Here is a 24239-nt window from a genome sequence, read left to right on the forward strand (position 1 = left end):
TCCTTTCGGACTTCTTATGGCTCAATAATGGTAAAGCCGTAAGCAAGTCTAAAAAGACCCCATCATTAAGACCAAAGCTCCTTAGGTGTGCACCATATCCCACATAGTGGGCTCAACAAAACCGATAATAGATCCCAGTTCCACTTATCCTAATATAATTAACAAAATCAACCATTAATAGGCTACTTAAGGACCTCTCTTCTTAAGCAAGAAAAGAGAAACCAAATGCTCTTATACCAATGTAATGGAAATGGTCTACGAACTTTGAGAATAGCGGAATTAAGATAATTACAGAGAACATTTTTGTGAGACTACTTTGAGAGCATAGAGAGTGAACTTAATTGACGGTAGCAACATAATCCTAGTACTTAGTTAACTTGGCATGAACAATACTTTTGCAAAGAGAGAGTTTAGAGAACATGACAACAGTTGAGGACCGGATTTATGTGGAGCCGGTCCCCCTCCAATAGGCATTTGTATTATAGATTCTCCCATCAAGAGACACTTGGTACAATACAATGTTTGTGTTCCTTGTGACCTAGGTGATGCAATGAAGATGGAAAGCTTCATGCATTACGAGTATAACATAAACTTTGCAAAAAGAATTAACTATCCCAAGCCTCAGGCCCAAGGCCTCAACAAACACCTTCGAAGGTGGAGAGAGCTAGCGGGGAATGAGGGTAGGGAAGATGGAAAGCTTCATGCATCACAAGCATAACATAAACTTTGCAAAAAGCATTAACCATCCCAATCCTTAGTCCCAAGGCCTCAAACACCTTCGAAGGTGGAGAGAGCTAGTGGGGAATGAGGGTAGGAAAGAGGAAGAAGAAACATTCCATAGGAGAAAGAAGTAGTTCCTCACTTATCATCACTCTTCTTGCTAGCATACATAATAGCATAGTAATGAAGATGGAGAAGATGGAAAGCTTAAGTATTGAAGCATGGCTCTTGGTTGGATTTGCATTCCATAGCCAAGAGTGTTGGTGTAGGCTCTCAACTTCTCTACTAGCTTGGAGAAGGAGAGGGAGCTCTTGCACTTTGCACTTTACACAATGAGAGTGTGTGTGGGAGAGTATACCCCCCAAGCAGACCCCCTTCTTGCTTTGGTCGACCCCCCCTTGTAGCTCACACTTGTAGCTCATTGGACCCTTCCAAACCTAGCCAATCACACGCAAGAGGCATATCGAGCAACAAGGGTAGCCTTGGGACAAGTGTCCCCCTTTCCCCTTTGAGAGAGAGGACTTGATAAATGCAAAAACAATTAATTAAATTAACTAATTTATCATTGGACTCCTTGGGAGGCCAACCAATAGGCTTTAGGCACACCATGAGGGCAACATGGGTAGGGGCTTGACATGTGTCCTTGCTGCCTCTTGAGGCTTGGGCTTTCCTTGAGTGTGTGTGTGTGTGTGTGTGCGTGCGTGCTCTCTCATCCCCCTAGCTTTAGGGCTCGCCCCCTCTTGAGTAGGGATTGGATTTGACTTTTTGAACACCTTACCCTCGAGCACCATAGTCAGCAAGCATGACAAAGCACCTCAAGCTTTGGTAGTGTTCCCACAAGCACCTCAAGCTCCCTACTCGGCAAGCACGACAAGCATCTCAAGCATCTTAGTCAGCAAGTACGACAAGCACCTCAAGCACCTTAGTCATCAAGCACGACAAGCACCTCAAGCTTGGGCTAGGTTCCCACCTCAAGCTCAACCCTAGCTTACCTAAGGTCAAAGGATTTTTAACACTAACCTTTAGAGGTCTTTAATGAAGCTAACCCTAAGGTCTTTTAAGCTTTGTTGGCTAGCCTTGCTCTTTGATTTTCTATTTGGACCCCGCTACCATTGGCCTCGTGTTGAGATAGATGTGTAAGCACATGTTTATATTTTAACCCTTGTTCCTGTTTATTCTCGCACATCAAATGATCAGTTTAATATGAGAAAATCATTTGGGTTGGTTAGATATTAGATTTTATGACATCAGGTGCAGTGTAGGGTTGTCCGCCGCCTACGGGTTGCTCTCTTCATGTGCCCTCTCTTGCCTAGACGACCCCTCTATTACTGATCAGGTGCAGTATAGGGTTGTCCACCGATTACGGGTTACTCTCTTCCTTTGCCCTCTCCTTCATAGACAACCCCTCTATTACCGATCAGGTGCAGTGTAGGGTTATCCGCCGCCTACGGGTTGCTCTCAGAGGTTCCGTTGCAATCATCGTGGTGAGAACCGTCATTACCAGAGGAAATTTCTTTTGCAAAAAGTAGAGTTTTTAGCAATGATTTGATGAGATCACCTTCCTTTGCTATACAAATGGAGATATCTTAGGATCAATACTTTTGGAGTAGGAGGGAGAGTATACCTTGGTTGACTTCCGTGATTGGATTATTGATACTGGTGTTGCTAGGCACATGAGTGATTTGATGTACAATTTGAGCCCATACAAAGGCGAAATGAACTTTGGAGACAAATCATTGGCTCCTGTGTACAATGAGGGGGCTATGGAGCTTATTCCAAACGGCAGAGGGGGAATGTATATCTTATGTGTCTCGTCTTGGGTATCACATCTCGTCATTGCATGAACTTTGTGGACATGGCATGGTGGTCGTATTTGACGAGCATGAGGTGTGGATTTGAGATAGCCTTTGGCATGGAACGGTAGCGAAGTTAGAGAGGATGCAATAGTGAATAGATTGTTGAGACTTCATCCTCTTTCTTAGATTTTAACTCACACCCACCAGATGTCTGTCACAAACTGCTGACGTGCCAAGCCACTATAGCTGACTTGCAGATCCTTGTCGAGGGGCCTAAACCCTAGCAGAAGAAGAAGACAGAAGAATTACCTACTTACAGGATCTTGCGGAGTGGCCTCATTATTAAAAACGGTTAGGATTAAAAACCCAAATCCCGACCAACTTATGGAACTATGGCCGAGAAAGAACTCTTGCGATCTGCGTCGCGATTTGCACTGATACTATCGACGTGACATGTTGTATGAACAGCCCAAAGGGGGCTTGGATTTTTGGATCGAGAGCTTTTAGAACCCACTACTTTTGGATGCAAGGGCCTTTAAATATTTTTTAGGGGCTCACTCTCTAGCATTCTACCCGTGGGAGATACAGAGCAGAGCCGCAAGTGTTGTACATCGTTGAAGCAATATAAAGAAATACTAAAAGGGGCACCACAGTTTGGGGCTAGTGCACTATGGGGGTAGAACTACACCACTCCGTGTCTCGTGTGAAGTCTTTCTTTTATGTCACTTGTTTTCAAGTGCCTAATAGTCTGTTCAGTCTATTATTTTCCGTTGGCACGTGATGCCATCCATCTAGTTACAGTGATATCAAAGCTTTAGTCGTGTGCTTTTCTGAAAGCATACTGGTCCTCCCAAGCACAGATAGAGCAAGACGGTGTTTCTTGATTCTATAGAGTACCTGCAGTTTCTCCTCGACGAGCTCTGCGACATACTTTCGCGGCATCCTCAACGAAATCTCCCGGTTTTGCAAAGCTTTCAACAGTTTTTGAAATTACATGTTGCCCCTCTCATGCCTTAAGGAGTACCACCTCCTCCGGCACGAGAAAGTACAAGAGCCTCTAACTTACAACCCACTCAGTCTTCTATTCCAATTGGGGAGTTTTCAGGAATATAGTATAACCGTCTTTGTCATCGTCGTTGCCACCACCCCCCACCACGACCACTTGTTACAGGGACGGGCACCATGTGTCAATGGAAAAGAACAGACTGAATAACTTTAAGCACTTCAAATAACAACTGAATTGAAAGAAATAGAGTGCACGACACATGAGGGGGAGTGGCGGAGTTTCACCCCAAGAGAGCATTGGCTCCAAACCTTGGCGCCACTTTCGGTATTTCTTTATATTGCTGGAACTCAATACAACGCCGGTACTCCACCCTTTGCACCTTCTCCTGGAAGCATGCCAGAGAATGAGCCCTTGGCTCATATTTAAAGGCCCTTGGCCATGAAAAGCGGTTACATGAAAAGCTTCAAACTCAAAAGCAACTGGTCCAAAAACTGCGAGCGCAATTTCAGGGTATTCCGTATAGCCTTCCACGTCATCACCCACTAGCATGAAACGCAGAATTCCGTACAGTTTGCCACGTGGCATTGTAGTGCAAAACATGGGCGTCCGTACAACTGCCACGTTAGCAGGCTCCACGATTTGTGTGTATTTGTAAGTGGGTCCTGCTTTATTTAATCTCTTTAGGTCACTTGGGCCCCATCGGATGGGGTCCCATAAGTTGGTGGGAACTCTTCTTTTAAAATAGGCCATTTCGACAAGACTTTGCAAGTTGGTGAAACTTCTTCTGCTGCTGCTACTAGGGTTTAGGCCCCTCGATCGGGGTCTGCAGGTTGGCTCCGTTCTTCAGTGGCTTCACACGTCAGCAGTCTGTGACACCACCACCTCTTGGATACAATGGTTGGATCCTGTATGGATATCCCTACTATCCACTTCCGGGGTTTGCACCAAATGAATCAAAGGATTTCAAGGATGGGGAACTAAATAAAAAATTTTCACTTTTTCTGGAGTGAAAGGTAGGAAGAAAGCCTTGCAGTTTCCATAACAATTTGACATCATCTATGCCTTGGGAACTACATAGAAGAATCAAAGATTTCTCGAGCTGCGGGATTTCTTAAAGATAATGCTATGCAGTGGTGGAATTCAATTGCTACCCAACTGCATGCTCCAAGGACTTGGCAGGCTTTCAAGAATATTTCTGCACGAAGTTACATGACCTCCTTGTTCGTGTCACAAAGTGCTGACATGGCATACCAAATGGATATTATAAGTTGTTCCAACTTATCGAGTTCCGTTCGATGGGGCCCAGGGGACAGAAGAGCATTAAAATAAAGCAAGGGCCCAATTTGCGTGGATTTGTTGACAGGGCAGCGTTGTACAGACCTCCGTGATTGCGGCAGCCTGTTGACGTGGCACAGTGTACGGATCTTCGTGATTTGGTCGTCAGCATCTTCTGAAGAGAGTACTTTGAATGTAGGGAACTTGATGTTTACCTTAGCCAAAACGCTAGCCAACGGCTCCATGGCCCCTTGCCCCTTGCTGAGCCTGTTGCTCAGTAGCCTGCTGTAGCAGAATAGGAGAGAGCTTTACTGGAGAAGGTGATCTGGAAGATGTGGAACCGGAGGGAGGAATGGGTGATGTCGTATGTGGAGGTATGGGTGATGAGGTTGATGGACTTCTAACAGGTTCCAAGGGTCGTCTTCTGTTGTAGTACTTCAGAGGACTCAGGAGTGCGCTTTGACGCTCAACTGACCGCCTTGTATGGGTCATGCAACGACCACCAAACCAACCAAGCTTTGGGCAAGAAAACCTTGAACTGGCTGAAGACTGGTCTAGACTCTACTAGACTAGGCAAGTGACTAGACCAGGCTGGACCAGGGACGAGGAGGACTAGACCAGGGTCGAGGATGTCTAGACCAGGGAGGAGGACAGGTTGGACCAGGGCGAGAGATGACTAGGGCGAGAGAGGACTAGACCAGTTGGACCAGGCGAGAGGAGAACAGTGCAAGGCAAGGTCGGGGAAGCTAGGTAAGGTAGGCGAAGCTAGATAGACCCAACTAGCTTCAAGATTTGCACCTCACAGATTGAGATTTCAGTTGAGGTCCCACCGTGATCGCCAAAATGAGAGCACCTGTAGCGCAAATACTGTGTCGTGCTCTCTACAGTGGGTGCTCCTCAGTGCAATGTGCGTGACAATCTCACTCAAAACAGGCTGAAAACAGGAAACAATAGACAACAACTGAGCTCACAGAGACACAACAGCAACAGTAGACCACAACAAACGACTCGACTATCTCAAAGAACTGATACAGACCCTGGCGTGGCAGCACACTCAGCTCCAGCCCAGGACTCTCAGGTACAAAGGGGTGTCGAGGCTCAGATGTGCAGGGATGGTCGATCGGTGCTCTATGTATAGACTCTCTCTAGACGACTCCGTGGCTGGACCAGAGGTGAAGAAGATCCATCCAGATGACCAACCGCTACTACTCATATGTACCACCATAAAGAGCCACCAACGGCTCATAAATGTCAGCCATGTGGTGACCTGGCCACGATGTCCACCAGACCACCGTCGGTACCCTGCCACGTGTCACTCCCAAGCCCAGAGGGTCCGTCCAGTGTGAACCAGCCTAGACCAACTGTACTAACTGTGTCCTGTGATTTGCGACTTGAAGGTTGACTGGGTCGAACCTGAAGAATAGGATTCCAAATTGTGCTACAGAAGGTCTGACAACTAGCAGCCATCGTGCATACACCTAGCTCACTCTTATAAAAAGCTCTAGCCCTAGCCCTAGAATGTGTGACACACTAACACTCATCCACCCACTGGTGCATTTGCAGTTGTCTAATCATTGTTGAATCTGTGTCAGTCATATTCCATACTTTTAGTTTGTTAGTTTATGGTAATGTAGTTCGTGCTATTAAGCCTCGTTTATGAATGCAGTTTTTGATTAGCATTTGTATTTTTACACCATTTTGATGTATTAACATTATTCACTTTTTCCCGCGTATGGGCATTGTGCAGGTGAAACTAGCGAAACGTCTGGTGGATTCATCATTTGCTGACCGTGTTTTCTTTTGTAATTCTGGTACGGAGGCAAATGAAGCTGCTTTGAAGTTTGCTCGGAAGTACCAACGACATAAAGCAAAGGAGGGAAGTAAGCCACAGTGGTTCAAATTTGGACAAGACCATCCAGCTACAGAGTTTGTAGCTTTTACAAATAGCTTCCATGGGCGGACAATGGGAGCCCTTGCGCTCACGAGCAAGAAGAATTATCGTGCTCCATTTGAGCCTATGATGCCGGGTGTGCAGTTTGTAGAGTTTGGAGACTCACAAGCAGCAGCAGCAGCCATTCAAAAGGGCAAAACAGCGGCAGTTTTTGTCGAGCCAGTGCAAGGAGAGGGGGGAATACACCCAGCTGCAGCTTCTTTTCTCAGAAGTCTTCGGAACTGTTGTGACAAAAGTGGAGCTCTTCTAGTCTTTGATGAGGTATCTCATTCTAAAGCAATGTCTTTCTTTAACCATACATGATGATGTAACCGTTTTAACTTTTGAACATGCTTTTCAGCTTATGCTACAAGTTTAGGTAAGCTTGCTATAGATTATGCTGTTGAGAATTGAGCCTGGATCTTTACTCACCCACACAAATACTTAACCTGCTAGGCTTCTTGTTATAGTTGTTTTTAACAGCTATACCTGTTGTGCGTCCTGTTAGAGATGGCTTTTGACAAGAGGAATGTTCAACATTAGGGCTCTCGTTGTTTGCAATTTATACTGCATTTTGTAAGTAGGACAAGAGTATCCGATCGTTTGACATGATATAGACAGACTTGTGGGTTTACCAGCTCTTTCGGCAAGCCTTCTATCTTGTGTTAATTTCAGTTTTCTCTCTGCGTCATTACTTGTTTTCTGAAGCTTGTTTCTAAACGTCTTCTGACCTTGACATGATTAATTCTATAAGCTACTTATCTCATCTATGTTCCATTGCCTCGATCATCTAGGAACATCATAACCATGTGACTTAACCCCAATCTCGATAGCGTAGCTGTTTCAGATTTTAAAGTTTTGATGACCCGTCATGTTTAAACATAATTGCAAGGGGCATTCATATCGGCCTTGGCACTAGTGCATGGAGAACCAAAGGTTTTGTAGCCGTTATGCCCAGTGAAAACAAATAGATTGATTTTTTTGATGACTATGCATCTCACTGTCTAGAAAGAAACAGCCTAGAATGTGTCTGATAAATACTTTGCTTGTTAGGTCAACCATTCATAATTGTTAAGTATCAAATTGTGGATTTATTGCACAAAATAATTTGTCTCTGAAGTAGTCACTTGATTGTCGCCTTGAAACACTCACATGTTTAGAAGCAATCTTGGAAGATGAAAAGATGCAAGGCAGAGCTTGAGCTCTAGCAAGGGCGCGTGCGCACCCACACTCACATACTTTTTTGTTTTGTAAATCTGAATTGAATTTACAAGTGGGAAACCTCAAAGCGAGGAAAACCCACGATGATGAAGTACAAAAGACGGAGTATCATGATACTTCTAAGTCTAGAACCATTCAAAGAAAATCCTATAGGCTTCAAGAGTGATGTCTCCCACATCATAAGCATAGCGAAGCGCTTGTCTAAGCAAAAACTTGAAGTAAGGGAAAGGGTCAATTTGCAGCGCATGAAACATTGGAGAGTTATGTTGATGCCATATGGGCCACAAAACCCAAAATCTGACCCAATTGAAGAAGACCTCAAACAGAGAGTGTGACAGTTGGACGACTTTAAAAATCCAAAACCGTCTGTGAAAGATTCCGGATGGGAAATGAAGGTGCAGAGCAAAGGACACCTGCGTGATGAAAATCCACGAACAACAACAATCCCAAAGCAAGTGTGTAACATACTCATCAGCTCCATGACATGGGACACAGTGCGAAGAAGCAATGCGTTGCGCATGCAACACAGAATCAACTAGCAGAGCATCCACCATGCATCACGATAAAAAAACGAGTCCCTTGAGTGGCAGGGGATTCTTCCAAATACGAGATAATGTTCCATGCCACCACAACTGAGACTTGGAGAGCGACCATAATTGATTTCCATGAGACAGAATCCATGCATCAAACTGTAGTAAAGCATAAACCGACCCCGCCGATATGCAATCCAACCGAATATGAGCAAGATGCCAATCGGAGAGCCGAGAGTCCCCCAGTAATGGAGGTATTGGAGAAACAATAGCAAGCAACAATTGAATTTGCTGCCACCAATGCCGATAATGAGGTCCCAGCTCATATAACGAAGAGGGGCAGCAGGGAAAGAAAGAACCTATCCCGAGTCATCCACCACTTGATCAACCTGGCAAATCCCTTTTTGCGAAAGAAAGTATGGTCGGCTGGGAGAGTGTTGCACCATCGTAGGAGAGAATGCCACATCTAGTGAACACTTTCCAATCGAAGTGAGTTACCTCGAGGGGATTGGTGACCATGCCAGGATAAGAACGAGGTAACGGCCTTCCAATCCTCAAGAAAAGATGAAGTGAAGGGAGCATCCCGGAATATGGCCATCAAGCTGCCCAAAGACAACTTCCCAATACGAAGGGTGCCAATGACCAAAAGACGGCGTGACAATGTCATGACACAAATGAGAAACCATAATTGTCCAAGGTTGTTGCTGTTCCACCAAAACAGGCAAAAGCATAGCTTTCCGGGCCCACACATGTCGATGTAAATCCAAAATGTTAGTCCCTCCCAATCGCTTAGGTGTGCATAACTTATCCATGGACAAAAACCGCAATCCCTTTTATGGGAGGATGTGCGCCAGAAATGCTCCAACATACAAGACATTAGAGATCCAAGACAGTGCCGAGGCTAGGATAAGAGCGGTAAATAGAACGGCACATAAGCCATAATAATGCATTGGACAATCCTGAGATGTACATGCAATGGCCATGTTGATAATTTCCAATAACTAAGCTTTAGGTGCAATCTTTGGAGCACCCAGTCTAGTTTCTGTGCCGCGGAGACATTCCAACCAATCGGATATCCTAGGTGGTGAACTATAACTTGAAGGGGAACCACCTCCCCTGGCCATAGAAGCTTGTGCCAATCACATTCATTTAGAGGGAGCAAGTTGGATTTACGAAAATTAACATGCAATCCAACTGCCAAGCCAAATAAATGTAGAGCATACATAATCTGTTGTACATCCTCCTTATTGTTCCTGGGCATGACAAGAGAGTCATCAACATAAGCTTGACCTATAAATTGTTTCCCAAAAGGTAGAGCCAAACCATGCAAACTGCCCGAGGAAGTGAGGCCTCAAGATGCATCAGCAATGGGTGTGAAGCAACTGCATAAAGCAAAGCACTAAGAGGACACCCTTGTCTAACAAAGTGCCTCAAAGCCCAGGCATTTGTGAGAGAATCACCAAGCAAACCTGTAGAAGTTTTCAATGTCAACTTGCATGACTAATACATCTTGCTGAGTATATATCGCATACTCCATGCCAATGATGGCATTCACCAAATTGTCGGTAATGTGCCGACGAGGTATGAAACCATACTGGGATTGATGAAGTCCTTGATGTAGATATTCTTTAATACGATAAACTATCATTTTGGCCATCAATTTGTAGACCATCGGCATAAGAGTGTTAGGCCTCCAGTGGGAAAACTGTTCACAAAATGCATGGTTTGGCAATAGCTTGAATAGCCCTTCCTTCCATGAAAGGGGGACCTCCTGCCTCTCCCAAGCCATATGCATCATAGCTAATAATGGTTCCTTAAGGTAGTCCCAAAAGGACATGAAAATTCAACAGTAAGCACCTCCCCACCAAGAGATTTCCATCTACCTTGACCAACTCCGCCTCAGTGAGCGCAACTTCCAAATTATGAGCTTCTTGTACAGAGATGATGGGAGTAACATGCGATAGAAAACGGTGACGCGCCTGTCGGGCTTCTTGGGTAAGGGGGGGGGGTGGTGCTTCAAAGATTCTCCCATAGTGAGCAACTAAAGCTGACATGGCAGCATATGGATTTCTGTAAATTACGTTGGCTGAAATTAGCGCCAGCTGCTTTTGAGTTTGAAAGCTTTTCATGTAATTGCTTTTCCATGGCCAAGGGCCTTTAAATAAGACCCTCGGGCCACTCTAGCTCAGTTGTGGTGACAAGCCTTCAAGCAAAGAGGACCTGCGGGCAATTGTACTTTGCTCAAGCATTAATATAAAAAGAAAGACGAGTCAACCAACTTTTGAGGGCGAAGAAGCAACCGAAGAAACACAAGGGAACTGACTACCCTAGTTATTTGGGCCATCAATCTTCTTTTGCGAATGCAAGAAAACAGAAGAAGTATGTACGCTTCGAAGGATTGTCCAGTTCTTCCTCATCTTCCTCTGACAATTCGGATAGCTCTTCCTCTTCTGATTCGAGTGATGAGGACAGAAAGGGCAAGAAACGAAGAAAGAACGAGAAATTTGGAAAGAACAAGAAGAAGGCAAAGAAAAGCAGACCATACCGCAGATCTTAACATTTTTCTGACAGTTTTGACGAGGATTCTTCCTCTTTTGAGAGTTTGGACTCGGATGACCATATGTTATTCCAAGAAGAAGCACTTTTACATCGCCAACCAACATGATTTTCTCGACGACAAGGGCAAAAAGACCAAGGTATTCAAGGAGGGTGGACAGGTAGTAAAGTTCAAAATATTTTCAAGGTTTCCAGATGCTCCTAAGGCTTTAGCCTTTATTCAATAGTTTGACATAGTGTTCTCTGGAGGGTGCTACTCAGAGCTCTCCAAAATTAGGAGGGCAGCATTATTTTTCAAAGGAAATGCACAAACATGGTGGTCCACTCTTCTCTTAAGGAAAGAAGCCCCGACAAAGTGGTTAAATTCAAGCGACTCTTTATTTCCTCTTGGCTGACTCAGAAGTACAAACGAGACGTGATTACCGCTTGGAACCATCTTCGGACGTCCAAGGCCGACACTTTGGATACTTACTGTGAGAGATTTTGGGATGCTTTTCTACTTGCCTCTTCTTTTAAGGTCACTTTTAAGCAGCAAATCAAGTGATTTTGCTGTGGACTTTCCAAAGAGATCCGAGATTATTGCCTTCAGCAGAAGTCCAAGTCCATACAACAATTGATAGGACATGCTAAGCAAGGATTTGCTATGCATTCGGGTAACCTGACTTACCGCACTGAACAAGTTTTGACACCAAGGACCGGACAGAATTTGACAGAAAAGAAGGACGCACGACCCTGACTAATCGAGGAACAAAAATCAGAATACCTCAAGGAAGGGAAGTGCTTTGACTGTGGAGAACAAGAACACATATTGGCAAGGTGCCCTAAAAAGGCACATAGAGGACGATCAGAAGATAGGCCAGAGAGTTCCAGAGCAGCCGAAGAACGTGGCAGAAAAGGAAAGATGAAAGCAAGACTGGTACCAGATTGTGTGGGGACTACTGACCCAGATAAGATGGATGAAAGCACATAACTTTTCCGCGCATGGGGCAAAGTACGAGATAAAGAATCCCTCATCTTCTTTGACAGAGGAGACAAGGCCAACTTTATTTCACATGAATTGGCGGCTCGACTTGGAGTTACGCCGGACAGAATGGGGCCATAGGCAGAGGCAGTTCAAGCGGCACTCAGATGGGATGTTGCCATTACACTTGTCAGGGGTATTTAGGGCACGAGGACTTTTACATCATGCCTATGGAAGGGTGTGACGTCCTCCTAGGAATCCCTTGGTTACGCAAGAAAAATGCCGTGGTTGATTATCAGGCGAGGAAAGCTACTTTGAAGAATGAGAAGGGCAGGAAAATTGTACTCAATGTAAAATTGAAGGGAGAGTCCGTCCCACTTGTATCGGCTTCGGCCATTTCCAAATTAATGAAATTTAGTTTTTTTGTTTACTCTTATCTTCTTGAAAGAATTGTGTGATGAACAACAATCAAATATGTCTGAATTGGAAAAGGAACGACAAGAATTTCTGTGCACACAGGCTGATTGTTTCTCAGAAGGCCTACCAAGCGAGTTATCTCCACCTCGTCCGGAGGACCATACGATTGATTTGATTCCTAGCAGCACACCACTGAACCGGCCTCATCGAGTTAGCCTAGCCCAAAATGAAGAAATAATGAACCGAGTAACAGAACTTCTAGAAAAGGGTCTCATCCAATCTAGCACTTTAGCTTTCTGCTCTTCGGTATTGCTATTACTAAAGAAAGACGGATCTTGGAGAATGTGCATCGACTATAGAGCTCTCAATAAAACCACCATCAAGAACAGAATCCCTATCTCAAGGATCGATGATATTCTCGACAAAGTACAAGGATCCTCTTGCTTTAGCAGAATTGATTTGAGAAGGGGATATCATCAGATCCGAGTTTCCTAAGGCGTGCCTTCTCAAACCGTAAGAGCACCCAAATCATCCTCCTCCAACTGCTAATTGCGACAGCTAATTGCGACAAATCTTGTCGGCTGCCTTCTTATGCCGTGCTTGAGACTTCTGAAGAGCCTCGTGCACCTTGGCAAAAGCAATATCCAGATCTAGATCATACTGATCTTCTTTCCAAAAAAAAAAATCTTATCCTGAGTCTGAAGAAATCTCTGATCTACCAGCTAATTCCCTTTTTTTCTTTCTTTTCTTGTGCCCTAGGACCTGTGGGTAGCTTCTCTAGCTTCCTCTGTCCATTGGCACTTCAATCTCAATCACCGAAACCCTAAGATGCACTATCATTTGTTCCCCTTTCTGTGGAATCCTTTGATGAACTTGCATCTGGTTCCCTTAGTTCGTCGGAACCTTCTGATTCTCCAGAATCCTATGATGAGCTGTCATGCGGTTCCCTTGATTCATTCTTTTCAATCTGGCGGACTCTTGCTTTGTTGAGGTGGATACTATCTTGTCCATAAGTCAATGAGCTGGCATGCGTTCCAAATGGTTCCTTAGCATGTTGCATAAGTCTTTGAATAGAGCTAGACTTTTGGTTCAAACAATAGTCTTGATTCTCTTTTGGCAAACCACAAGAAAACCGCTCAATCTGGTCTTTCAAAGTAATCTTCCGAAACGAAGACACTGGTAAATAAGTATCCCAAAACCTCTGGCAGTAGTCATTCAATGTATCGTTGTCAGTCATTTGCAAGTGATGCCAAGCCGTGATGACATCTGTTGCCTATTTATTTGATATCCAAGTTGACGTGAAAATTGTCTTGAATTTTAATCATGTCGCAAGTGCTACTTTGCGTAACAACATAGTAGACCACCATGTCGATACAGTTCCTTTCAAGTAAGATGCCGCCTTTCACACCTTGGATTGTTCTGAGGACTGTCCTCCAGAGAAGGCGACGTCAAACTGCTGTACAAACTCAAGGGGTCTATGGGTATCTTGGTACTCTAAAAACGTCGCAAACCTGACGGCCTCACTCCCTTCCTTGAACTCCAGGTTTTGTTGTTGATTTGGTCATTTTTCAAAAGAGGACGAGCTCTCCTCCTTTGAACTGCTAGATGGCCTTCCATGCCTTCTAGACCTTTTTTTCAAAAAGATCTATTTCAAACAAATCTTATTTTTGGTGCTTAGAATTTGAGGAACCTTCTTAGCACCCTAGAATTTTCAACGGGCACCTTCCCCATGTGTTGTTGTAGGCAAACTGAACCAAGGGCAAATACTCTTCCCATGAAGTCGTTTGATCGAGCTATAAGACTTCAAAAAATCCAAAATCAATTGGCTATCTCAAATTGCCCATATGTCTGCGGGTGGAATGAGGACAAGCACTGTAACCATGTGCCAATGTCTCCTTGATTGCCCTCCAAAACAACCTAGTGAACTGGGGATCTCTGTCCAAAGCAATGGACTCGGACATGCCATATATTTGGAAAATTTGTGAGAAATAGTTTCGCCAAATGATCGGGCTTAACTGTCTTCTTTACCAGAATAAAGTGGACTTGTTTATTTAATGTGTTGATGACCGTCCAAATGCCATCATGCCCACTTTGAGTCTTGAGGAGATCAAAGATGAAATCCATCGCAATGCTTTCCCAGGGGCAAGTGGGAATGGGTAAAGGCTATAAGAGTCCGTGTGCCTCATGCTTGTCAAAACTTGATCTTTTAGCATACTAAACAATTGTGAACAAAGTCATGCACATCCTTTTTAAGCCTCGTCCAGAAGAAGTAACGCTTCACGCACTTCAAGGTGGTATCTATGCTACGGTGGCTTGTAAATGGTGGACAATGGCACTGTGTCAAAACTTTTTCTGCATCAAATAGCCATCCTGTATGGAATAGCATGAAACTGTCTCCCCATCCTGTATCTTAAAACAAATATCAACAAAGTCGGGATCCGTGGCGTACTGATCAACCATATCCTTGAAGCTTCTATGATGAATCGCGTAAATAGCCAGAACGAAGGGCTTCCAAGACAATGTATCTGCCACTAAATTATTTTGTCCTTGAACATGGACAATCTGGAAGTGAAACTGTGACAGGAGGGTAGCCCATGGCATCTGCTTTTTTGAAAGCTGCTTTTGTGACAAGAAGTAGTGTAAACTCTGATGATCCGTAAGGATTGTATAGTCAACTCTGAGTAAGTAGTGTCGCCACTGAGTAAGAGTATGGATCACTGCCAATAGCTCTTTTTCATATATCTATGCAGCCATTTCAGGACGTAAAAACATCCTTCTCTCATAAGAAATTACATGGCCTTCTTGGATCAAGACTGCTCCCAATTTGTTACCACAAGCATCACAATAAACTTCAAATGGATTTTGCAAGTCTGGTAAGGCCAACACGAGTCCAATAGTCAACTTTTCTTTGAGAGTCTCAAAGGCTACAATCTCTGTCGGTCCCAAAAAAAGAAACTCCTTTCTGAGTTAGCATATGCAAAGGAGAAACTACCTCTACAAATTTCCGAATGAACCATTGATAATATAAGCACAAGCCGAGATAAGCTTCGAACTTCATGAACATTCTTCAAATCAAGCCAATAACGAATAGTCTCAATTTTTGGGCAGATCCATCTTTACCCCTACTGCAGAGACGATATGTCCCCAAAAGTGTTATCTCAGGGGAAAAAAAATTCGCTCTTTTTCACATTTATAACCAATTTATACTTCCGCAGTGCCTTTAAAACTCTCTGAAAATCCCAAAAGTCGTCCTGAAAGCTGTCTTGTAGATGTCTCCAAGAGCAATTCATATTAGATGATAACCACTCTTCATATCAATTTGGCAAGTAGAATGCTGAAGTTTGTCGAGTATATCATCGATCCTCGTAATGTGGAAATTTGTTATGGTTCATTGTGTCTTTATTTTGGCCTACCCTTTAAGGTGGCCGGTTTGGTGGTGTACTACCAGGAATCAATCATGTGATCTTCAAGATGTGAAGGAGGCAACTCGCCTGGTATGCCTTCAGAGAAACAGTCAACCTCTATAGCAAAAAATCTTGTCGTCCCTTTCGAGGTCAAACATATTCGACCTTCAATCGTCATTCTGTCCTTTCAAGAAAATCGAGTAAAGAAAACTGGATTTCATCAAGTACAATCTCTTTGCCCTTCTCTTTTGTCAAAGTCGCTTTCTTAGCCCTATAGTCAACCACAACATTGTTCTTGTGGTACCAAGGGATTCCTAGGAAGACATCACACCCTTCCAAAGGCATGATATAAAAGTCCTCATGCCAAAATACCCCCGACAATGCAAAGGAAGTTTGCCAATGACAGGTGTAATGGCAACATCCCGTCCGTGTGCCCCTAGAACTGCTTCCGCTTGTGGCCTTAGCCTATCGAGCGTAATTCCAAGTCGAGCCATCAATGAAGTTGGCCTTGGCTCCTGCATCAAAGAAACAGAGGGCTTCCTGATCTTTAACTTTGCCCCATGTGCGACAAAGTTTTGTGCTTTTGTTCATCTGATTCGGGTCGGTCCCCATGCAATGAGGTACCAGTTCTGCTTTCATCTTTTCTTTTCTTCCGCACTCGGCTATTGCTCTGTAACTCTCAAGTTTATCTTCTGGTGGTACTTTGGTTTATCTTCTTTTCAATAGTTCTTGTCCATCTCTTTCTGCGAGTATAGGTTCCGCTTTTCTGCACTTGTCTGTCCTTTCGGCTTTCCTCCCAACTTGAGAGGAGAAGCAATGGCCACACACCATCTCGAGTAAATCTTATCAATCGGGTAATTCTTCAGGTGTTTCGCAAGTCTCAGGTCTATGGAGTACCTTATCAATCTTTTCACAGATGTGTCAACCCGCAGTTGACGTTTGTACTCCGCTCTAGCAAAATTTTCCACGAAGAATCTGTCCAAATCTTCACTCTTTTCTTCAGTTTCCACGCCGGATTTCGACTTTTCTTTTGCCTGCCCACCAACGGTGTTATCTCTATTAGATTCTTTGAGAGAACCCATGTGTAATCTGGGATTCTCTATGGCTTTATGCCCTGTAAGACAGAGCGATGAAGACGAGAGCACGCCCGATGCGCGATGTACGAAGGGTGGGAGTAGCTAATAAGTCCGGGGTCGCGTCACGAAGATTCTTTCAAAATAAGTCCGGGGTGTGCTGCAAACAAGAATCGGATCCTCTGTAGAAGAAGAATCTTTCTGTGCTCTGATACCACTGTAACCGGCTTGGACACTCCAAGCGAGAAATCAATAGCAACACATGAACAGAAACTTCATAATCGTTGAACTTTGTGTGTGTGTGTGTGAGAGAGAGAGAGAGAGAGAGAGAGAGAGAGAGAGAGAGAGAGAGAGAGAGAGAGAAATGAAATGAAATGATATATTAACGTCTACAAAAGGCCAAAATGACCTATGAGACCAAACTGATTACAATGGTGAGTCTAGTACCAAGTCTGCGTACAAACAAAGAAAACTGCAAATTAGAAACTGAGATAGGAGTGCTACCGACTCCTATGGATGGCTGGTAAGCTGAGCAATGGTATAATGCCACAAAGGTACAAAGTGGGGATAAGTGTCACCATGATACAATATAGCAGTAGCATGAAGCCTATCTTGATCGACACTCTGGGTGTCGTGCTAGAATCCTGTGGATCCTCTGCCGCAATCTCCGTCGGTGCTGCGTGGCTCCCCTCCTCAGTCTTGGTCGTCTCGATCTCCCCAACTCTATAGCTCGGTCAATGAGAGTACCACTGGGGTGTGTATGGGTGGGAACCGAGCTCTGTGGTGGTGGTGGCTCCTCTGCCTCTGTGGTACTCAGACTAAAGAAATCTGAGATGCGTCTCTGGGGCTGTCTCTGTCTATGCCCTCTCAGTAGAGAGTCTCTATGTCTCTGTATCTCAAGTAGAAATAATCCGAGACATCTTTGATCCTGATATCTCATGACTCTATCTAACGAGTCAAAACCATCTCTGAATAAACAGTGAAAGCATCCCCGTATCTCATAGTAGACTGTGCAGTGACATATGTTATGAAACTCTGTCTCTGGCTCTGCATGGCATAATTGACATATCCTACTATCTGCTGGTATGCCTTTGAATCTACCTGTCTCAATCCCAAGCTGGTGTGAAGATGTGCGTATCTGGCCTATGGCACATCGTAACCCATGAGATAGAGGTGTGTCCATGTAGCTGGGCCGTGTGACAAATCTGTTTGTCGTGAGTTGGAGAAGATGCTCTCTATAGAAAGCCCTCTTCGTACCCAACTCCCGTGATGGCTCTATCCATGTCCTCTTGGTATCGATCTGGATAAGATCTTACCGAATGAGTCTAGTAATCTCCATCCGTGTAAGATCCAAAGATGGTGCATCAAGAGAATACTGGAAAGGGGGCAGCCTGTCCATGCTGAAACCATGCCTCTGAAACAATGAGCTCATCTGTGCATACCAACATGATGTATCTCCTTGTAATGCCAACTGTTTGGATGACTCAAGAGCAAGCCTAGCATATCTGTCCTTGGTGTATACTAGCTCTGATGTGCATAAAAGTCTACGTATCTCCTCTGCATAGACCGAGTCAGACACGCCCCGGTCGAGTTTCGTGCCCAGAGGTATTGGCCCCAAAGTCTGACGCCCCTTTCGGTATTTATTTTTCATTAATCATTGCAAAGTACAACTCCTGAGGGACCTCTACTCTCAAACTCTGTGTCCAGATGCCATGACAACTAAGGCCCCTTGGGCCCTTTTATTGTTACAAAGGGATGCTAAAAGCAGAGCCCCCAAAAGCAGTAAACTTTAAAAGCAATGCTTGCAAAAGCACCTTGGGCGAGATCTTCCAGCAAAAAGTAGTCAACACAACTGGCGGAATTCCATACAATTCTGCCACGTCATCAATCAACGTGTTTTATGGCCGTCCGTACAGCAGCCACGTCAGCAGTTTTATTTTCCTAGTGTTCCTTTGGCCCCTCGGCAATTGTCCATAAGTTGGAACAACTTGATAGTTGGTCATGCCACGTCATCAGTTTGTGACACAAATCCAGTGCATTGCAAGAACGCATCATATGATCCCATGCTTGACATTCCATCCACAACATGTGTGACTGGCCAGTAGTATTGTTTGCAGCGGTTGGAGCATTGTTAAAATCTCCCATGCTTGACATTCCATCCACAACATGCGTGACTGGCCAGTAGTATTGTCTGGAGCGGTTGGAGCATTGTTAAAATCTCCACAAAGAAATGCATTAGAGTGCCAAAAATACAAGGAAATATCACTCCATAATCTTGCGCGATCAACAGAGGTTGTGAAAGCATATACCCCTCCAAATTCAAAAACTTCCCCATCAACAATACATTGAACTACCATCCATCTTCCATTTGGGTCATTGTGAGCAGCAATTGGCTGTAATTCATGCCGAACAAGCATAAGCACTCCCGAAAAGTTGGCATTGCTTGCATAAGCTATCCAATATCTAGCAAAATAAGATGTCTAACCGGCGAAATGATGCTGATTATGCTCTTGAAGATCTACCACATTAGCCTTACATATATGTACATAGTGCCAGGTTAGCCGCCACGTGTCATGATTGCATAATCCACGCACATTATATGAAATGCATCTCAACCCACACTCACATACACAAACAAACCCTAGGATAGAATAAACAAGGTGAGAGGCAGCAACTTCTTTGCTAAGGTAATGGCTCTACAAGGGAGAGAGAATATAAATGCAAATGCATGGACATATGTATAACTCTCTATGCTACCATAATTTGCAACATTTAGATAATCAATATCTCACGACAAATTGAAGTGAACAAGCGAGAGAGTTAAGTGTCACAAGATGGGAGCGCATAAATATTGAAATACACTAGATAAATCACCATGATTGAGCCGACACTAGATTTGGGACGAGTGTAGCGCGGATAGCATGTCGTGCTCTCTACAGTGGGTACTTCTCAGTGCAATGTGCTTGACATCTCACTCAAAACAGAATGTAAACAAAGGAAACAATAGATAACAGCTGATCAACACAGAGACACAATAGCAGACCAGAACATATGGACTCCACTATCTCAAAGAATCGATACAGACTTTGGCGTGGCAGCACACTCAGCTCCAGCCCAAAACTCACTGGTACAATGGGGGTGTCCAGGCTCAGATGTGCAGGGATGGTGCAGACGTGTTGTGGGTATGTGCTGTGTGTATAGACTCACTACTCTAGATGACGACGCTGGACCATATATGAAGAAGATTAATGATGACCCAACCGCTACTACTCATATGTACAACCGTAAAGAGCCACCAACGGCTCATAAATGTCAGCCATCTAAGTCTATCTCCAAACTAAGTGGTGGTGGTGACCTGGCCACGATGTCCACTAGACCACCGTCCGTATCCCGACCACGTGTCACTGCCCAGCGAGTCCGTCCAGTATGAACCAGACCAGACCAAAGACCAATTGTACTAACTGTGTCCTGTGAAAGTGACACTGTAGCCTGCTACAGGTTGCTCGCCACAATACCGCTCCCTGTCCAGGAGAGTGGAGAACTGAAGGATCTACAACCAGGTCTACTACTGGTGAAGAGTCCAAGAGGTGATATTTATTGGTGGTCGGATGATGGAGGGGGAGGGGGAGGCTGGTAGAAAGGTGGGTAAGGAGATGGAGGCCAGGTGTATGGTGGAGGATAGTGGCCATGAGGAGGATACATTGGATATGGAGTAGCAACCCCATGAGCAACATGCTGAGTAGGGTGAGAAGGTGGGACAGGTGGAACCCAGGGAAAGACTAAGTAGGGTGAGAAGGTGGGACAGTTGGTGGAAACCCAGGGAAGCTGTTGTAGAAGGGAGGAGGGAAAGAGGTGGACTGGGAGGGGGAGGCCATGGAGGGTCCATGAAACTGTGAGGAAACCTATGCTGCTTGCTTCGACTCCATAGTAGGTTGTGTTTTCTCGGCTGCTTGAGAATCCCCTGAATGAGCTTTGGAAATGTCTGTTTGTAGTGCCATAGCAGGAACTTGCGTAGAACTTGGAACTGTAAATGTAGCTGTTTGTGAAACGGCTATAGACTGATGTTGGGCACAACTGGGACACACTGAATTTACCATAGGAGAAAGTTCCTGAACTGTGGCCATATCATTTGCCTCTTTTAGCTGCATTTGTAAAGTGCGAACTATGTGTTTGAGGTCTTATACCTGTTGAGTGAGAATTCTTATGCGATCTTGAGCCGGAGCAATTAACATATCCCTATCCATCGATCGTTGAAGGTGGCTGCGCACTTCCCTTTGCATACTGTCATAGACAGCCCGATGCAGTTGCAAGGAGATGGCTGCATCTATAATAGTTGAAATTGCTCTTTTGTTCGTATCTAGCAGTCTGTCGGCCTGAGGCGCAAAGTTGGCAAACATGTCAGGTTGGCCAGAGCTAGGTGTCCCTGAGCTAGGTGTCCCTGCAGTACTCCTATGTGCCCCTGCACTATGAGTAGTAGTAGGAGTTGTAGTAAGTGGTACTGCCGACACAATTGGAGCGTGGGTTTGGGCGCCTGAACACTACTAACAATAGGTGGTGTAAATGTAGAGGTGGCCACAGAAGTGGTCATGCTCACAACTCTTGGGTTTGCGGTATTGATGTCAGAGATTTTAACCTGTGATTCAAAGAACGGTAGTGTTGCTAGCTCTTCCATCAAATCCTTTTGTACTTAAGCCCTCTTGCGTAAAGTGCCTTTCCCTTTGGACATTTTGGATCGGCCTTGTTCTTTGGCATCATCTTGCAGAGTGAGAACAATAGTTGCATCTGCTTTCTGCTGCATAGTTTGCACTACCCAATACATAATAGGGGCTGCATAACAATTGAACCTCTCCCCTTTTCCTTTCCGTTGAGTCCGAAATCGCTTTGCCCTGTCCTGCAACGCCTGAAAGTGCAGATGGTGAAACAGATACGGCAAGCAATGACAGAGACAAAAAAATGCATCACATATTATTGAAAGGAAGGAACCACTTGCTCTTTCCGGTGTGCGCAGTAAAAAGTAATATTGTAAGATGGAGTACAGTTGCTGATTCCTGTGATAGTCTGCATGTGAGTGCAGCAAAAGCTCTTGGCACGCATCAGCAGTGTCTTCAGAGGAGAGATTGGAGAAGGTTTTAGTGGTGGGCAAAGGTGCAAGTAAGTTCAGTATCGCATGTCCAATATCCGCTATTGTAAGAGTAGCTCCATTTAGTTCGGAAAAGTAAATAAAAGGGCGCTTTGCTTGGCATTGGAAATTGTGCAAGACACATCGGCCTGAGCTAGATTTTGGAGACCTAGGTGTAGTAACTGCTGCTAAGAGAACACATTTTTGAGTATTGGGTTGGGCGCTTGTAAGTGATAGATCATTAGTAAGGGTATCTTCGAGATGGCACCAGAAGAGCGGGGCACCTGGAGAGTGGTGACCTTGCTAGGAGTGGCTGATTGGGGTGAATCTTCCTGAGAAGATTCCTCGGACAATTGCTCTGAACTCGGGGCATAGTGTGATTTACTCTCACTGCTATCCCCAGAGGAGACAGAGGACTCTTGCTCCGAATGGAGGTGCTGCTCTCGATTTCGAGTACGAACCATATTGATGAAATATGCCAGAGAATCTGTTTGTAACTCAAGTCTGCAATTGATGACAGCACCTGATACAAATACAACTATTTTCTGCAATTGAGGCGAGCTCCTTAAACCACACCCAGATACATGTTCTCAACCACACCCAAATACATCGTACATTACTATTGTTACTGTAGCAAGGTCTAGCTTGAATTTAACTATGTTCAAAAGCTTCCAGTTTCATAGTACTACTCAGTGCTTGGGTGGCCAAGGAGCACGAAGAGAGAATTAAGCCTGGTAAAATCCTGGCGCTGGAGAGAGAGGAAGCCTTGAGATAGAAGTTTATTTTCATGATATGCAACCTTGCTGAAAACGATTTGCAAAGAACGTGCGTGACATGAGCTACGCGCGACGCTGGATGGCTATCTTTAGCTGAGGTGAGGTAAAAATAAAAGCCAGGTCAGATTTTTTATAATTTTTTAACTTATGTGGAGACCAATGGCGAGGTTGAGGGCGAGGGCGAGGCCACCAAGGCAAGGGGTGGTCGAGGCCAGCAGGGCGAGGGCGAGGCCAGCAGAGCAGTGGCGAGGGCGAGGCAACTAAGGGCGAGGAGCGAGGGCGAGGGTCGACACTGATGGCGAGCCCAACAAGGGCGAGGTCTAGCACTGCAAGGGCGATGTCACCAGCGTGTGACTACTATCTATCCTTTTTGTTGATTTCTTTCTTATTATTTATTCATGTTCACTTTTTGGAAGCACCCCTCGGGAAATCTAACTGCCCTGCATTGCATAGCTAGTGTGGAACTGTTCAGAGGGAGTCCAGGCCTGAGGGCAAGAGAGCACTAAGGTTGGACAAGGACTATGGTTAGCCAAAGTGGAGTCATTGACTAGCCAAAGTGGAATCCTTTGCTACAGAGGCTACATTTCAATTCTGGGTGTGGCTGCAGTGTACAAAGGGGGTCAGATGACCTAGAAAGATACAATGGCAGCATCTCCTAAAATTTAGGGAATTACTATTTTGGGAGCTGAAAATGTGTTTGCGTCATTACCTCCGGAATGACAAGGGAAACATTTTATTACTCTGCCGTGAAGTCAACTGGGCAACCGGTTGGGAGACTTTTAGGCGGCAACCCTGAAACGGGAAATAGGTTGTAAATGTGCCAAGTGGCACATTTCTGTGCACTTTCCTCATGCATGAAGAAGTGGCGCTGAATTTGAAGGAGGGAGGGGCTCATTTGCAGTTTTTGTCACAGGTTAAGAGCTATGGAGTGCTTCCTTTCCCTCTTATGTACAGTGCGGTGCCAGGAGTGATGCCTTGCACGCTACGCACTGCCCTCTCTCTCCCCTATGGCAGTATGTTATGCCCCTCTAGTGGGCTTTTCAATTGAACAAGGTACAGTTGTGTGGGTTCATGTGCGATTGCCGAGGCAAGAGCCTCTTGCACAAGTATTGGATTAGCTAGCGGCTAATCCCCCGCAGGTACAGGTGATTCGGAGAGGTTTCACGTCCGATCCAAAGGGCAAGTAGCCCTACAGGTGCGGGAGCTCGAGGACTTGCTACGGATGCGACCGGCACGCGAAACGGAGCCTGAAACAGTAAATTACAGTCTGCTGTGTATTTTTGCAGGTTTAGGGTTTTGGCCCTAAACGGACCCTAATACCCCCAGTAGGTTCGGGGACGCGAGGGGACCGCTGTACAGGTGATCTGGCGCATTTTCGGGGCTGAAAACAGAGAATTCAGCGTGCTGCAAATTCTCGCTAGGTTTTGCAAAGTGCCCGTATGCGTCGGGAAAGTC

At 44.9% G+C, this 24239-nt stretch overlaps 1 protein-coding gene across 1 annotated transcript in view; it reads left to right on the plus strand.

Moving 5' to 3' along the window:
• Nucleotides 1–24239, plus strand: part of LOC147442541 (acetylornithine aminotransferase, mitochondrial-like) — a 64716-nt gene that overhangs the window by 18003 nt on the left and 22474 nt on the right. The window contains exon 2 of the mRNA XM_086528697.1: nucleotides 6545–7009. Within this exon, the coding sequence (XP_086384823.1) occupies nucleotides 6545–7009 (465 nt within the window). The remainder of the gene's footprint in view (nucleotides 1–6544; nucleotides 7010–24239) is intronic.

Source organism: Adiantum capillus-veneris, chromosome 14 (genome assembly GCF_014529385.1).
Source record: "Adiantum capillus-veneris isolate H3 chromosome 14, ASM1452938v2, whole genome shotgun sequence".
In the NCBI taxonomy this organism is placed as follows: Eukaryota; Viridiplantae; Streptophyta; class Polypodiopsida; order Polypodiales; family Pteridaceae; genus Adiantum; species Adiantum capillus-veneris.